This window comes from Pithys albifrons, unplaced genomic scaffold, assembly GCF_047495875.1.
Source record: "Pithys albifrons albifrons isolate INPA30051 unplaced genomic scaffold, PitAlb_v1 scaffold_42, whole genome shotgun sequence".
NCBI classification, from domain to species: Eukaryota; Metazoa; Chordata; class Aves; order Passeriformes; family Thamnophilidae; genus Pithys; species Pithys albifrons.
This window is the reverse complement of record NW_027286057.1, coordinates 404,921-421,283: the sequence shown is the minus strand read 5'-3', so window position 1 is coordinate 421,283 and position 16,363 is coordinate 404,921. Positions and strand designations below refer to the sequence as shown.

Sequence of the window (16,363 nt, the reverse complement as noted above, 5' to 3'; positions counted from 1 at the left end):
GTGTTACTGGGAGCCCAGTGCCACCGTGGCCCCCCCAGCACGGGGAGGGGAACCAGTGCCCCTCCCCGCCCCAATCCCACGTGTCAGCAGCACAAAGGGGGGCTGGGGAGGGGCACAGAGCCCCCCTCCTTTGCCACCAGCCTCCCTGCCAGGGCCATGCAGGCAGCTTGGCTGCTCCTGCTGGCACTGGGGCTGCTGGGACACCCGGGGGGCTGCCGGTGCCCGGGGGGAGCCCCCCGAGCGCTGCCCACCCACAGCGGCCGCAATGAGACGCTGGAGGGTGCGGGGGCAGCGCGGGCACCCGACGTGGTGGTGCTGGTGGCCATGGGGGGCTGGCTGGGGGCCATCCTGGTCTGCGTGGGCCGGTTCGTGCGGAGGAGCCGAGCGGAGACACGGCTGCACCTGGAATACCTGCGGGCACTGCCCTGTGCCCCCCCTGGGCACCGGGGACAGGAGGAGCAGCCACTCAGCACCTTCCTCGGAGGAAGCACCAGGAGCAAAGTGGGCAAGGGGTGAAGCCCCCCCAGACCTGCCCCAGCAGCTGCAGTGGGTTCGTACCCCAATTTACCCCCTGGGTCCTCCTGTCTGTGCAGCCCCACAGAGGGGGCAGATGCTGCTGGGCTGGGGTGGTGGGGGCTCCCTGTCCCACCTTGGGGCTCAACTTTGGGGAGCATTTTGGGGGTTCTGGGGGTGTTTGGGGGTGGGGGTTGATCAGGGACCCTGCACTCTCCCCATTATCATCCCTGTTATTGCAGTGTAATCCTGGGGATTAACCACATGTAATCCCAGGATTTAACCACACTGCCCCTCCCCATTAATTCCCTCTCTGGGCAGGGGGGGGTCCATCTGCTCCTCCCCCCTTTGGTTCTGGGGTTGGGGCTCACGTGGGGTGGCACGAGTGTCCTTGGGCCTGCAGGCCTAGCTGGGCTCACATTTGGGGTTTCATGGACCCACAGGGTCTTCAGTTGACTGTGGGGGGCTCTGCCCAACCACAAGGCAAACCCGGGGGCTGCATGTGCAGCCAAAGGCCCCTCAGCCCCCCCTGCCCTCACCTTTCCCCAAAATGGGGCTCTTTAACCCCAGAACAGCAGCCCTGGCCCATGTGCTCACACCAACGAGTTTCAGCACAGGGAAGTTCTGAAAATTCACCCTCAGCTCTTCCTGACTCCCAAAACCAGCTCTGGAGCACTTCCAGACACATGGAACTTCCAGAACCTGCCCCACCAAAATATTTCAGCCCCCTCAAGGCAAGGAAGGAGGAGGAGAGGGGAGAAAGAGTCACCTTTAATTGACACTGAAAGGTTCTGTGAGCCCCCCTCTGCCTGCCCGTGTTGAAGGCACCTCCAACCACACCAGAGGCCCGGGGAGGAAGATGAGGGTGTGCAGGGAGGAAGAGGAGGTGCTGAGGCCCCGGGCTCTGGTCACAGCTCTGAGAACAGGGGCTGCTCCCTCACACTGGGCACGACGGGCACGGGGCTGCGGAGGGGGCTGGCGTGAGGCACGTGGGTGCTGACAAAGAAGAAGGGGATGTGGCTGATCTTCCCTGAGGACCAGCACTGGAGGGGGAGAGAATACAGAAGGCAATGAGGGTCCAAGATCCTGGATACCTTCCCATGCCCTCTCAGACTAGAATCATAGAATGGATTGGGTTGGAAAAGACCTCTCAGGTCACCAAATCCAACCTTGATCCAACCCCACTGTGATCACCAGCCCAGGGCACTCTGTGCCCTGGGCTGGTGATCACAGTGGGGTTGGATCAAGACATGATGGATTCTCACTCAGTGCCACATCCATAGAATCACAGAATCATAGAATGGATTGGGTTGGAAAAGCCCTCCGAGATCATCAAGTCCAACCCTTGGTCCAACTCCAGTCCCTTTACCAGATCATGGCACTCAGTGCCACGGCCAAGCTCAGCTGAAAAACCTCCAGGGATGGGGAATCCACCCCCTCTCTGAGCAGCCCATTCCAATGCCTAATTACTCTTTCTGCAAAGAATTTTTTCCTGATCTCCCAACTTAAATTTCCCCTGGCAGAGCTTGAGCCCCCCTTGTCCTATTGCTGACTCGCCACTGGTGTCCCTCAGGGACAGCGAGGGGAGCCCCCAGCACCAAAGGGGGAGTGACTCACCACAGTCAGGAGGGCCCCTCGTGGGAAGCAGGGGTGGAAGGTGATGAGCTGGGGCCAGGCACTGTGCTCACCCTGCACAAACCCGCTGTGGGACACAGGAAAAGCCACAGTTACAGCACAGCCTTGGGCACCCCCTGAAAACACCACACTCCCAGGGCCAGCCACGGGCAAGTGGAGACATTTGGGACCTCACGGGATGCACTGGGCAAGGACAACCCAAAGCCAAGGGGGTTTGAGGTGGATAATGGACAATATGGCCAAAAAGATTTGGAGGTAAAACAGTGACAGAGCCTGAAGCAGCAGCACAGGAGGGTGTCTCCCTGCACTTCCCCACCACACCCCAGAAGGTGATAAACCCAAACCCACCCAAGACCCCACCAGGCCTCACCAGGGCAGGAGCTCAAACACGGGGCTGTTGCGGGTGCGGAACACGGCAATGACCGTCTGGCTGCCCGGAGAGTCAGGAGGTCCTGCAGGAGGAAGGGGAGCAGGAAGACTTTCCCTTAGTCCAGGGACATACACACAGGTGCCTCTGGAGTCCCTTTTCCCTGCTGGAAGCAGGATTTTCAGGCAAAGCCCAGTGCCAGGTCAGGCAGGACTCACCTCTGATGATCACTGCGAGTCTCTCTCCAGAGGGGTCCCACACCATGGAATGAACCTCTCCTCCAATCCTGCAATGGGCAGGAGCAGCAGTGAAGCCCCCAGAACTGAGGGACATGGACCCCCTTGGCCTCCCAGGCGTCCCCAGCATCAGGGGCACAGACCCCCCAACTCCCCAGTGTTCCCAGCATCAAGGGGGGACACTGCCAAGGGAAGCAGGGTCCCCTTGCCCCCCAGGTGTCACAGCCAGACCCACCTCTCATCACCGTAGAGTGTCTCAAAGGTGGTCTCTGACAGGTCTGCCACAATCGAGGCTGATTTGGAGCCTCCCACTTGGCCCTGCATCTCCCCTGAAGGGCACAGCCTGGTCACTCCATGAATCCCACTGAATTTTCCAAGTGAGCATTAATTTATCCATTCCTCAGAGCCATCTGATGGTATCCCAGCAGCCTCTGCCCATGTCTGGGATGGAGGATGGGACAGCAAACACCAGGACTGGCCCCCTCCAAACCCCTGAGCTGGTCCTGGACCCTCTGGAGTCTCCCTGCAAACCCTTTGAGCCCACACAACTGAGAGGCACCATGAGTGGGGATAAACCTGACCCCAGGCATTCTGTGCTCTGGGAGACCCCTAAAACACCCCCTTTGTGTGTCCCACCTCCCTCAACCAGTCTCAGCCAAAGCTGAGGGATCACATGGACCCACCCCCAGCCCTTGGGAAGCTCCAGCTTGGGAAGACTCACCCCGGTACTCGGAGAAGGACAAGGAGTAGATGACGGACTCGCCCAGGACTGTGAAGAGCAGTCGGGTGCCATCGGGGCTCCAGCACCCTGTCTGTGGGACAGAAGGGTTTGCAGGGAGACTCCTGAGGGTCCAGGGCCAGCTCAGGGGTTTGTGGATGGCCCCTCCCTTGGCCAGGGATCACTTGGGGCCAGTTGGAAATGGGGGATTTTTATTAAAACCCTGCAACGTGTCCCCAAGGGTGTTGGAGGTGACATCTGCCCCACATGGTGAGGCTGCACCCCGAATCCTGGGGTCAGTTTGGGGCTACAAGACAGACACTGAGGGGCTAGAGAGTGTCCAAAGATGGGAATGGAGCTGGGGAAGGGGCTGGAGAATTTGTGAGGAGCAGCTGTGGGGGCTCAGCCTGGAAAAAAGGAGGCTCAGGGGAGACCTTTTTGCTCTCCATAACTCCCTGACAGGAGGAGGGAGCCAGGTTGGGGTCAGGCTCTGCTTCCAGGGAACAAGGGACATGACAAGAGGAAACTATCTCAGAGGTGGTTTGGTTGGATACTGGGAAAATTTCCACACATAAAGGGCTATCCAGCCTTGGCACAGCTGCTCAGGACGGGGGGGGATGTCCCCAACCCTGGTGGGATTTAAAAGCCATGTGGATGTGGCACCTGGGGACATGAAACTCAGTGGTCTCAGAGGGCTTTTCCAGCCTAAATTATTCCATGGGAAAGAGTAATCAGGCATTGGAATGGGCTGCCCAGAGAGGGGGTGGATTCCCCATCCCTGGAGGCTTTTAAACTGAGCTTGGCCGTGGCACTGAGTGCCATGATCTGGTAAAGGGACTGGAGTTGGACCAAGGGTTGGACTTGATGATCTCAGAGGTCTTTTCCAACCCAATCCATTCTGTGATTCTGTGGATGTGGCACTGAGTGAGAATCCACCATGTCTTGATCCAACCCCACTGTGATCACCAGCCCAGGGCACAGAGTGATCACAGTGGGGTTGGACCAAGGGTTGGACTTGATCATCTTGGAGGTCTTTTCCAACCCAATCCATTCTATGATTCTGTGAATCCACCCTACCTGACAGCGTCCTCTGATGGTGGGCCACCGCTCACACGTCCACATCTGAGCCTCCCACACCCTGCAGGAGACAGGCTGGGGTGAGCAGCATGAATTCCTGGGATCTGCCCCAATCCTGCTGCTCCAGGAGCCCACAATGTCAGACCCCAATCACCCACCCACTTCCCCTTTTGTCCCCACAGAAAGAATGGGAGCAGTGAGGACACTCAGGATCCAGATCCACTTGGTTTTGGAGCAGAAATGAGGAAAAGGGCTGTGATGGAAACTGGAGCTCACCGGAACACGGCGGAGGGGGTGGCTGCCAGCACCTTGCTGCCATCGGGTGACCAGGCCAAGTAGGTGACACCACCACCCCCAAACCACTGCAGCTGGACACAGTTTTCAGTGGACACATCCCACACCTGGAGGAAGGGACAAGGAGGGCAATGGTGACAGCAGAACTGGAACATTGATGGAGCATTAGCACAGCTTTGGAGCCAGGGTTGTGTGGATCAGGGAACAGGGAGTGATGCCTCCAGGTTCAGTTCAAATTCTGGAGCTGCCTGAGCCACACTCTCCCCAGCTGTCCCCAGCTGTCCCCAGGGGGTGTCTGTGGTTCCCAGACTCGCCCCAGGGAGGCACAGCCAGCTCAGGACTCCTCACCAGCATGGCCGTGTCCACTGGTGATGCCGAGAGCAGCCGTTCCCCACTGGGTGCCCAGGCCAGGCTGGTGACAGGGCTGTGCCCTGGGTAGGACAGAACCTGGGCACAGCCTGATGATGGTCTGGAAGGCAGAGAGAAACCACTTGGAAGGGCTGGGACGGGCCAGCAGGACAGGCACCTGCCTGGCATTATCCCAAAGCCAACCCAAACGATGGCAGGGCAGGGGGTGTGGGGGCTGTCACCTTGTGGAGAGGGAGGTGGGATCCAGGTGCCACACCAGGACACAGCTCTGGCAGGCAACGGCCAGGATGGAGGCACAGAGAGGCTTCCAGGCCATGCAGGCCACGTTCCTCTGCAGGCGATGCTTCAGCGAGGGGACGGTGGCACTGCCAGGGAGGGGGGACATGTGACAAGGGGAAAGTGCAGACCAAGAGTGTGGGCAGTGTCCCAGTGCCCTCTGCCAGCTCTGACCACAGTGCAGGGGAAAAGCTGAGTGGGAAGGGGGGTTAGGGTTAGGCCCCGCCATGCCCGGCTTCCCAGGGAGGGAGGGACAGGGATTCCCAGCCAGGTGACACCAGAGTGAGCCAGAGCACACCTGGGGCCATTGGCCAGGGCTGCCCCCAGCCTGGCCCTGGGGCAGGAGAGGGCCCGGGCTGGCCGGAAATCCCAGCTGGGGGAGGGAGGTGGAGCCGGGCAGCGCAGAGGGGGCTGCAGGACCAGCTGGCACAGTCTTCTCCTGAGGAGGGATTGGCATTCCCTGGGGGAGCAGGGAGACCTGGGGGAGAGAGGAGACTCAATGACACCCCAGAGACCGCTCTGCCTGTGCCCCCTGGGCTGTGGGACCCCCCTGGGTCTGTGACTGCCCCAGGCTGTGTCACCCACAGGATGCCCCCAGAGCTACAGAGCAGGGAGGGGAAGGAAAGTCAAGGCTTTGATCAGGCTCGTGCTCCAGGCAAGGGGAAGAGTGGCAGGAAAGGACTAGGGAGGGGCTGACTGGGAGCCCAGGAGTGCCCAGATGGGCAAGAAGGCCAAGGACACTTGGCTTGTGTCAGTCACAGTGTGGCAGCAGGACCAGGGCACCCCAAATCCTGGGAGAAGGCAGCAGCTCCAGCCCCACCTGTTGGAGTTGTAGACCCGGATGGAATCGTCCAGAAGTGCCACAGCAAACTTGTTGGTGTGGGGGTGCCAGGCAAAGGCCCGAATGGGGCATCCGGCCCTGGAGGAGGAGACAGGGCAGGGTGAGGCTCAAGGATGCTCAAGGTGATGAACTCTTGGGTGGAACCACCCAGCACCCCCCAGGGTGCCAAAGGCACTTCCCAGAGTCCCCAGTGAAATAAAACTTCGCTGCTGAATGGGACTGTTTTGTCTGAGAAATTCCCCACTCCTGGCAGTTATTCCCAGGGCTGTGCTGAGGGGCTGGGTACCAGTCTGGGGTCAGAACAGGAAGGAATCTTGCAGTGTCTGATCTCCTTTATCCCTGATTTCTGCTTTGCCTCTCTCTGACCACTGGACACAAATCAAGGCAGCCAAAGCCAAGGGGAAAATATTTGCCCTCAATGTGTGTGATTGGGAGGCCAAGCCCACCCAAACAGGGCCATCCTCTCCTTGTACCCCCACCCCTCACCCAGCTCCCTGGGGGGGTTACAGACCCTGGGCACGGTGGTTATGGGGCACACAGGACTCACCAGTCCACGGCCTGGGAGAAGGCTGCAATCATGTCCTCACTGGTCAGCTGGAGGGGAGAGGAGCACACTGAGCTGGCACCAAGGACCCCCCGTGCCCACCCCTCCTCTTCATCTCCCCCCACCTGGATTTGGGCCCCTCTTGGAGCACTTTGGGCCCTGGGAAGGCATTAGGGCAGCATTTGGAGCTGGGCATTGCTGGGAGGAGCATTTCAGGGGGTTCTCAGTGGGGAAGGGACCACCCAGCACCCCGAGCAGCCTCACCCAGCCCCAGGGATCAGCACCAGAACTCACGGAGAGGTGTGGGAACAAGGATCCATGGAGTGAGGAGAGCCAGCGGCACACGGCCAGCACGTGGCTCGAGCCCGTCCTCAGCCACTGCAGCCCTGGGGGGGCAAAAGAGCCTCAGATCCCCCCACCCACAGCACAGGGGGCACTGAGGGATCCCAGATCCACAGATCCTGGGAGAACTCCATGACTCACCCTCCTCCTCGGAGCTGGTCACCTCCTTGAGCACCCCACAGAGCCCCACGTCGTGCCTGTGACCAGAGCAGGGGCAGCCCCTCAGCACCCCCTGCCCGCGCTGGGGGGCACATCCAGCAGTTTGGGGGGCACTTTCTGGGGGGCAGATCCAGCTGTTTGGGGATGCACTTCTGGGGGGGACTCACCAGGCACTGAGGCAGCGCTTCCACAGGGACTCTCGGTGGTGGATGAAGGGCGGGCGGGTGCTGGGCTCCAGCCGGCTGTGAGCCTTGAGAGGCTCCTTGGGCAGGTTGAGCACGGGCAGGTCGGGCACCTGTGGGCACCCACAGCACCCCTGAGCCCACCCACAGCACCCCTGAGCCCACCATGGGCAGGCTGGGCACCTGCAGCACCCACAGCACCCCTGAGCCCACCATGGGCAGGTCGGGCATCTGCAGCACCCACAGCACCCCTGAGCCCACCCCTGAGCCAGGGCAGGGGGCAGAAAGCGGTGGGAGGAAAGAAGGGGCACAAGGAGGGGTGCAGGAATGAGGGAACATCCAGGGGATGCCCAGGGGATGAGGAGACACTCCCACCCACAAGGGGATGGAGCTGCAGCCACAGCTGAGGGGTCAAATATGTCACTCCAAGGCTGGAGATGGGGTTGGCACAGCTCGGGAAGTCAGGGGTGCTCACCTGGCTCTGGGGGGGTCTCACCTGTCCCTGGGGAGGGTAAGGGGGTCCCTGGGGGGGCCTCACCTGGCCCTGGGGAGAGTATGGGGGCCTTGGGGGTCCCACCTGGCTCTGGGGAGGGTACGGGGGTCCCTGGGGGTCTCACCTGGCCCTGGAATGCGAGCGGGAGCTGCTCGCTGAGGCGGCCGCAGACCAGAGCGTTGTTGAGCTCATAGAGTGTGACCTCCCCTGGGGGCGGCGGCGGAGGGAACAGCCCCAGGGTGCACATGGCGGTGCCGGGCCTGGGAGAGGCGGGTAAGAGCTGCGGCCCGCGGTGGCCCCGGCACGCAGTGGTTCCGTTGGCCCCGCAGCCCCTCGGCCTGTCCCGCTCACAGCCCTCGATCTGTCCCCGCAGCCCCTCGGCCTGTCCCGCTCACAGCCCTCGATCTGTCCCCGCAGCCCCTCGGCCTGTCCCCCCGATCTGTCCCCGCAGCCCCTCGGCCTGTCCCGCTCACAGCCCTCGATCTGTCCCCGCGGCCCCTCGGCCTGTCCCCTCGATCTGTCCCCGCAGCCCCTCGGCCTGTCCCGCTCACGCCCCCCGGCCCCGCTCGGGCCCCGCCATGTTTGTTCCCCCCTCACGTTTTCCCACTCGCGGTTCCCGCCCTCGCGCCCGCGGGGGGGGATTTAAAGGGGCCACAGCTCAGGACAGAAACGCGCGGGGCCCACACGGAGGGTCTGAGCCCCCCACCCCCGATTTCCGACCGCGGCCTGTCCCTGTAGTAGTTTTGGCCCATAACAGTCCCCCACAGAGCCTCTTCCCGCACCCCCGCTGTTGATTTAGGGGGTCTCCGGCTGATAAAACGGAGGTTCTCCTTTCCAGGCGTTACTCCTTTAAGAAAGGCGGGGTCCCTCCCCTGGCGGGGCGGGATCGGCACCGGGATTGGGACCCCCGGGTCACCCCCGTGTCCTGCACAGAGACCCCCGTGGGGTCCCGGGATACCCCCGTGTCCTGCACAGAGACCCCCGTGGGGTCCCGGGGCACCCCCGTGTCCTGCACAGAGACCCCCTCCGTGGGGTCCCGGGGCACCCTCGTGTCCTGCACAGAGACCCCCTCCGTGGGGTCCCGGGTCACCCCCGTGTCCTGCACAGAGACCCCCGTGGGGTCCCGGGATACCCCCGTGTCCTGCACAGAGACCCCCGTGGTGTCCCGGGGCACCCCCGTGTCCTGCACAGAGACCCCCGTGGGGTCCCGGGGCACCCCCGTGTCCTACACACACAGAGACCCCCGTGGGGTCCCGGGGCACCCCCGTGTCCTGCACAGAGACCCCCGTGGGGTCCCGGGGCACCCCCGTGTCCTGCACACACAGAGACCCCCGTGGGGTCCCGGGACACCGCCGAGACACCCCCGTGTCCTGCACAGAGACCCCCTCCGTGGGGTCCCGGGGCACCCCCGTGTCCTACACACACAGAGACCCCCGTGGGGTCCCGAGGCATCCCCGTGTTCTGCACAGAGACCCCCGTGGGGTCCCGGGGCACCCCCATGTCCTGCATAGAGACCCCCGTGGGGTCCCCAAGGCACCCCCGGCTCCTGAAACACCCCCGACCACCTCCGGGGGTCCCCATGTCCTGCACCCGCTGGGTCCCGTGTCCCCCACCCACGCGGGACCCCCGGAGTACCCACCGCGTCCGGCACCCGCGTGTCCTCCGGGGGTCTCCGTGTCCTGCACCCCACTCAGGGTCCCCGTGTCCTCCGGGGGTCTCCGTGTCCTGCACCCCGAGGCACCCCCGTGTCCTGCCCCCCGCGGGTGCCGTGGGTGCCCATGTGCCCCCCACCCCAATTCCAGCCCCCCTGTGTCCCCCTCCCTCCCTCCCTCCCTCCCCGGCCCCCGGGGGTGCCGCGCCCCCCGCGCCCCCCTCGGCTCCCTCCCAGCCCCTCTCCCGGGGCTCTCGCTTTTATTCTGTTTATCTCGGTGTTTTCCTTAGCGGCCGCAAGAGTTATTTTAATTTTCTCAGGATATTAAATAAAGGGCCCGGGCGGGAGGGGGGTCTGCGGCGGGGGCCCCACATTCCTCACCCGTTACGGAGGGAGCGGGGTTCGATCGGAGACGGCGATTTGGACGGCGCCGACATCAGAGTCACCGCAGCGCCTGGCGTGGCGTCCCCCGGACCCCCCAACCCACCGCGATGGGGCAGCGGGACGGGAAAACAGCTGGAGAGGGGAGGGGGGTCCCTGGGGGGGTCGCTGGATGGGGTTGGGCTCTGTGGTTTGGGAGGCTCCGGGCGGTCGAGCCCTTGGTGGCCGCCGGGCCGGGGTTTGGCTCAGGGATGTGGCTGGTTGCCCTCCTTGGCACTGGCCCACCCACAGCGAGAGGCAGCAGGGTTGGTGGTTTTGGGGGGAAAAGCCCCGAAAAGAGCAAATCTGTGATGAGGGGGAAGTGTGGTGGCTGATTTACTTGGGGGGCTGTAAGGAGAGGTGGCACCCACCACCCCAAATCCCCCCGGGAGCCACCCTGGGGACAGCTCTGTCCCCTCTGTGTGGTGGCACTGAGCTCTGGCCTCTGTGCCTCAGTTTCCCTGCCCTGCGTGGCAGGGCAGAGTGTCCCCCCTTTCCCTGGGGACATCTGAGTCCTGGCCAGCTCTGCAGAGTCCTCACCGCTGTGACTCACCCAGGGCTGGCACACGTGGCTGTGGCCCAGCCATGCTGGCACAGGGACCTGCTGCCACCCCTGTCCCTGTGTCCCCCCCAGGGCAGTGGGTGCCAGTGGCTTCCCCCCACCTTCCTGCTGGCACAGGACCCTCTTTCTGCCTCCTTTTGCCTTTTTCCGTGGCTTTTGGGGTTTTTTTTCAGGAAAAGCCCCAAACCAGGCTGGGCACATCAAACGTCTGGCAGGAGCCCAGGGCACAGGGAGGGGGGGAAGGGGAGGGGAGTGGGGTCCCCGCCAGCCCACAGCGCCCAAAATTGGGGTGTCTTTGGTAACACGTGGCCCTGCCACGTGCCCGGGCGCTGCCACGTGGCCCCCGTGCCTGTGGGGAAACTGAGGCACGAGGCTGAGCCAGGCAGGGGCTGTGCACACACACATGTCCCTGTGCACACACGTGTCCCTGTGCACACACATGTCCCTGTGCACACGCATGTCCCTGTGCACACACGTGTCCCTGTGCACACACACATGTCCCTGTGCACACACATGTCCCTGTGCACACACGTGTCCCTGTGCACACGCATGTCCCTGTGCACACACATGTCCCTGTGCACACGCGTGTCCCTGTGCACACACGTGTCCCTGTGCACACGCATGTCCCTGTGCACACACGTGTCCCTGTGCACACGCGTGTGTGTTGCCAGGGGTGGGTGTCCCTGGGAGTGGGAACACGTGGGGTCGGGGCACACACATGTGCAGGGTTGGAGAAGTCCCATTGGATCCCCAGGAGCAGCTTGGGGATGTCCCTGAGGGTGGGGACATGGGGACATGTGGGGCCAAGGGAATATGGGCTGTTGGGTCCGTGTGACACCTGGCCATGGGGACAGAGAGACACGGGGCTATGGGGACCCGGGAGAGACAGGCACGGGACCAGGGGGTCCTGGGGACATGGGACACTGGGGATTGGGAGGGGGACATGGGACACTGGGGATTGGGAGAGGGACATGGGACACTGGGGAGAGGGACACTGGGGACTGGGGAGAGGGACATGGGACACGGGACTGGGGAGAGGGACATGGGACACTGGGGACTGGGGAGAGGGACACTGGGGACTGGGGAGAGGAACGTGGGACACTGGGGATTGAGGAGAGGGACATGGGACACTGGGGAATGGGGTCCTGGGGACATGGGACACTGGGGAATAGGGAGAGGGACATGGGACACTGGGGAATGGGGAGAGAGGGACACTGGGGAATGGGGAGAGGGACATGGGACACTGGGGAGAGGGATATGGGATATTGGGGAATGGGAGGGAGACATGGGACACTGGGAATTGAGGAGAGGGACGTGGGTCCCAAGGTCCTGAAGACACGGGGACACAGGGACAGGGAACCACAGGGATACAGGGACAGGGGGACAGGCCAGCTTGTCCTCAACCCCGCTCAGGTCCTGCCACCCCCCCAGAGGGGGGAACAGCGAACCCGAGCAAGGCCAGGTCCCCCCATGCCTCAGTGTCCCTTTCTGACCCGCAGAGGGCGGGGGTGCGGGAGGAAGCTGAGCCCATCCCTGTGATGAAGCCGCCCGGCCTCGGCCCCACAGCGCAGGAGGAGGGGGGGCCCGGCTCCACTCTCAATCCCTTTATTGCTTTTTTTGGGGGTGGGCAGGGGGGGCAGCCAGCTAAAAAAGAGGGGGGTACGTTCCATTAGCACTGACAAACAGGCCTGGGGAGGGGAGCAAACCCTGTCCCTGAGTGCGGGGCACGAGGCGGCTGGTGGGGTTTGGGGGGTAACAAGGTTTAGGGAGGGGGAAGAAGAGAAAGAAGGGAGGGGTCTCACCTTGACACCCCCCAGTGAGCCCCAGAGCGCTCCGAGAGCCCCTCCATAATTTAAGACATAAATTATAATGGCTAACGAGGAGCTGGGAGGAATCGGGGGAGGGGGATCTGGGAAGAAGTAGGGGGGGCAGCACCCCATAATAAATATCCCCAGCGGCGTGGAGGAGGATGAGGATGGAGGATGAAAAAGGCTCAAATCTCCAACAAACTCCCGGCTTCGGGACTGCCGGCGTCTTTGCCCGGGGAGGCGGGGGGCGGGCGGGGGGATGCGGGCGGGGGCTGCTCTGCCCCGGGGGGCGGCTTGGGGGGCCCGGGGTCCACGTGGGTCTTCTGGTGCTTGCTGAGGTGGTCGCTGCGGGTGAAACGTTTGCTGCAGAGGAGGCAGGTGAACTTCTTCTCGCGCGTGTGGGTCCGGACGTGCCGCTCCAGCTCGTCGGAGCGGGTGAAGCGCTTCCCGCAGAAGAGCCAGTTGCAGACGAAGGGCCGCTCGCCCGTGTGCCAGCGCAGGTGAGCCTTCAGGTGCGAGGCTTTCCCGTACACCTTCCCGCAGCCCGGGATGTGGCAGCTGTGCACCGGCTTCCTCCGGGCCCCGCCGGGCCCACCCAGCCGCTCCAGCTCTTGACAATTGGGACAATCACATGCCGGGCGACCCCCTAAAGAGCCGCCGCGGGGACCCTTCGGGGTCTCACCCGGGGTGGGTTTCGGGGCGGGGGGCGCTGCGGGGGTGTTGGTGTAAGGTGGGGGGTTCAGAGCCCCAAACTCGGAGCCATAGGAGGGGAGGGGGGGACTGAGGGTGGGCTGGCCCTGCAGTGAGCCCTGCAGCCCCTCGGCACCCGTGGGCCCCCCCAGCCAGCCCCCATTGGGGTGCATGTCCCACCAGGAAGGGGCTGCTGGCCCCGAACCCCCTGGCAGTCCCCCGCCGATGCCACCCTTGTACCAGGAGCTGTAGGGATGAGGCATCTCCAGCGAGGGGTAGACCCCGGGCAGGCAGTCACCAGGGGGGTGTCCCTTGGCCGTCACCACCACGGGGGCCCCCAGCACCTCCTGGGCACCGGAGGGGGCTGGGAAGGGGTGGCCGAAGGGGCCATAGTCGGGGCCATAAGGGCCAGGGGAGGCCTGAGGGCTGGCAGAGGGCGAGAGCAGCCCGGGGGCGCTGGGGAAGGCGGCAGCGTAGGAGTCACCCATGGGGGGTCGGTGGGAGCACCCTGAGGGGTCGGAGGGCGGCAGTGGGAGCACTCCGAGGTGTTGGAGGGGATGATGTCAGCGGGGGCTCATGGCCATGGTGCTCAGCAGCCTGTGGAAGAGGGGTGGGGGTGTTAAGGGTGCTGAGGAGCACCGTGTGCCACGAGGTGACCAGTCCTGTGGGGCACCTGGCACTGGGGGCACCAGTATCGGGCCCCACAGGGCACCCAGGACAGGGGGGCACCAGTATCGGGCCCCACAGGGCACCCAGGACAGGGGGGCACCCAACTGCACCCACCTCCCAGCTACTCCCAGCCCCATGTGCCACCCACCACCCCTGATGCTCCCACTCCCCTTTGCCTCAGTTTCCCCTACCTGAGCTGAGACCATCCCACATCGTCACCCCCAGCCCAGCATCCCCCTTACAGCGGCTTTTCCCGGGGCTGACAGGGGGGTTGTGCTTCTGGCTGAGCCCCCAACCACATCCCTCCGCCCTCAATCTCGTCTCCTTCTGCCTTTATGGCCTTTTAATCAAATTACTCTGCGACCTCCCCCTCCCCAGGCGACTTCCTCTGCTTTTATACCCGTCATGGCTTTGAGCTGCTCGGGCTGAGCCCCCTCACCCCCAGGTTTCCCTTCCTTTTTTTTTTTTTTAATTTATCCCTTCACCCACTTTGTGGCTTTTCCAGTTTTTTCTTTTTTTTTTTTTTTAGGGTGTCCCCCCCCCCTTCTTTTTGCCGTGGGTTTTGTGCCTATTTTTACCCCGGCCTCGGCCGCGGCCACAAACGCGCTCCCGGTTTTCCAAGGATAACAAGGGCCAGGCCTGTGCCCCGGGAACGCTGCCCTGCCGCGAGAGCCGAGGTAATTAAAACCAGGGCGAGTGGCAAACGGAGGCGCACGCTTAAAATAGTGTCAAACTCCCATAAATCAGCTCCGCTTGCGCCGGGAAATTACGAGCAGGGAATGAGCCCCGGGAAGTGCGGGCTGAGAACGGCACAAACTCGCTGCAGGAGTGGCTGCTGCGGGGGGTGACAGCCGGTGGCTTGGTGGCTCCTGCTGTGACAGGGACCTTGAGCCTTCCTGTGTCCCTTCCTGGGGTGGGAGGGGTTCATTCTCCACTCGGAGGGACCCCAGTTCTAAATTCCCAATCCCTCATCCCTGATCCCCAGTGTCCAGTTTTTGGTCCCCAATTCCAGTTCCCCAATCCCTGTCCCCTCATCCCCAGTTCTTGATCCCCCAAGTCCCCAGTTTCTTGCCACCAAACTCCAGCCCTTGTCCCCAGTCCTGGGTCCCCAGATCCCATCCCTGGTCCCCAGTCCTGGGTCCTCAGATCCCATCCCTGGTCCCCAGTCCTGGGTCCCCAGCCCCAGGTGTTGCTGCAGCCCCACCACTGGAGCCCCCCACCCCTGAACCCAGGGACACCCCTAACCCTGACCCCTCCTGTTCTGGGGGGACCCATTCCCACTGAGAGCACAGTTTGGGGTGAAGGTGGCACTTGGCACCATCTCCTTGTCCCTGTCCCCTCCTGCTGGGCAGAGGACACACGTGTCCCCTGGCACGAGCTGTGGGGAGATGCTCAGGCCCCACACAGGTCCCTGTCTTTGGGGGGTCCTGTATCCCAGGGGTCTCCTCTATCCCAGAGTGGATCCTGCATCCCATGGGTCCTGTATCACAGGGTTACTGTCCCAAGGGAGGGGAATCTCCCATCTAGAACAGTCTCTGTTCCCAGGGACTGATCCCCTATCCCAAAGGGTCTCTGTCCCCAGGGAGCTGATCCCCCCTCCCAAAGGGTCTCTGTCCCAAGGGGGGGGAATCTCCCATCCAGAAGGGTCTCTGTCCCCAGGGAGCTGATCCCCCATCCAGAAGGGTCTCTGTCCCAAGGGAGAGGAATCTCCCATCCCAAAGGGTCTCTGTCCCCAGGGAAGGGAATCTCCCATCCCAAAGGGTCTCTGTCCCCAGGGATCCAATCCCCCATCCAGAAGGGTCTCTGTCCCCAGGGAGCTGATCCCCCATCCAGAAGGGTCTCTGTCCCCAGGGATCCAATCCCCCATCCCAAAGGGTCTCTGTCCACAGGGATCCAATCCCCCATCCCATAGTCCACTATCCCGGGGTCCCTGTCCCAAAGAATCCCGGTCCCGGGGGAGGGAGGGTGGTCCCCCATCCCAAAGGGTCCCGGTCCCGGGGCTCCTTACCGCGCTCCGGGCTCCGTGGTGCAGGGATGCCGGGGCCGGTGTCCCGGGATGCCGGGGCTCGGTGCGCAGGGAGGGAGGGAGCACCGCGGCTGCCGCCAGCCCCGCTGTGCCGCTGCGGCGGGGCTGGGCCGGGCCGGGACCGGGGCCGGGAGCGGGAGCCCAGCCCCGAACCGCCCCCCGCCGGGGGGGGCCGGGGGGACCGGGGGAAGGGGGGCAGGGGGAAGAGGAAAAGGAAAGGGAGAGGAAAAAGAGGAAGGAAAAGAAGATAAAGGGGGAAAAACCAGGGGAAAGTCTGAGGGAAAAGGACAAGGGATTGAAATTAGGGAGGAAAAAAAAGAGGGGAAGAGAGAGGGAAAAGAGAAGAAAGGGAAGGAAAAGGAAAGGAAAGGAAAGGAAAGGAAAGGAAAGGAAAGGAAAGGAAAGGAAAGGAAAGGAAAGGAAAGGAAAGGAAAGGAAAGGAAAGGAAAGGAAAGGAAAGGAAAGGAAAGGAAAGGAAAGGAAAGGAAAGG

General features: G+C 63.1%; 2 protein-coding genes across 3 annotated transcripts; both read right to left on the bottom strand.

Moving 5' to 3' along the window:
* Positions 1-1,270: 1,270 nt before the first annotated feature.
* Positions 1,271-8,660, bottom strand: AAAS (aladin WD repeat nucleoporin). Of its 2 annotated transcripts, XM_071581794.1 has the most exons (18): positions 8,644-8,660; positions 8,171-8,306; positions 7,539-7,666; positions 7,354-7,409; positions 7,165-7,256; positions 6,874-6,920; positions 6,306-6,404; positions 5,784-5,963; positions 5,431-5,574; positions 5,189-5,309; positions 4,823-4,947; positions 4,547-4,607; positions 3,473-3,563; positions 2,987-3,080; positions 2,734-2,801; positions 2,519-2,600; positions 2,131-2,215; positions 1,271-1,556 (listed from the first exon to the last, which is right to left on the bottom strand). In XM_071581794.1, the coding sequence occupies exons 2-18, from the start codon at positions 8,291-8,293 to the stop codon at positions 1,422-1,424; spliced, it is 1,731 nt and encodes a 576-aa protein (XP_071437895.1). In that variant the 5' UTR covers positions 8,294-8,306; positions 8,644-8,660; the 3' UTR covers positions 1,271-1,421. The 2 variants fall into 2 exon arrangements, with proteins under 2 accessions (XP_071437895.1, XP_071437896.1); XM_071581795.1 differs by lacking the exons at positions 5,784-5,963; positions 8,644-8,660 and having other exon boundaries at positions 8,171-8,617.
* A 3,814-nt stretch (positions 8,661-12,474) lies between these two features.
* On the bottom strand, positions 12,475-15,960 carry SP7 (Sp7 transcription factor). Its single transcript, XM_071581791.1, has 2 exons — positions 15,855-15,960; positions 12,475-13,774 (listed from the first exon to the last, which is right to left on the bottom strand). The coding sequence occupies exon 2, from the start codon at positions 13,663-13,665 to the stop codon at positions 12,673-12,675; it is 993 nt and encodes a 330-aa protein (XP_071437892.1). The 5' UTR covers positions 13,666-13,774; positions 15,855-15,960; the 3' UTR covers positions 12,475-12,672.
* Between the last annotated feature and the right edge of the window lie 403 nt (positions 15,961-16,363).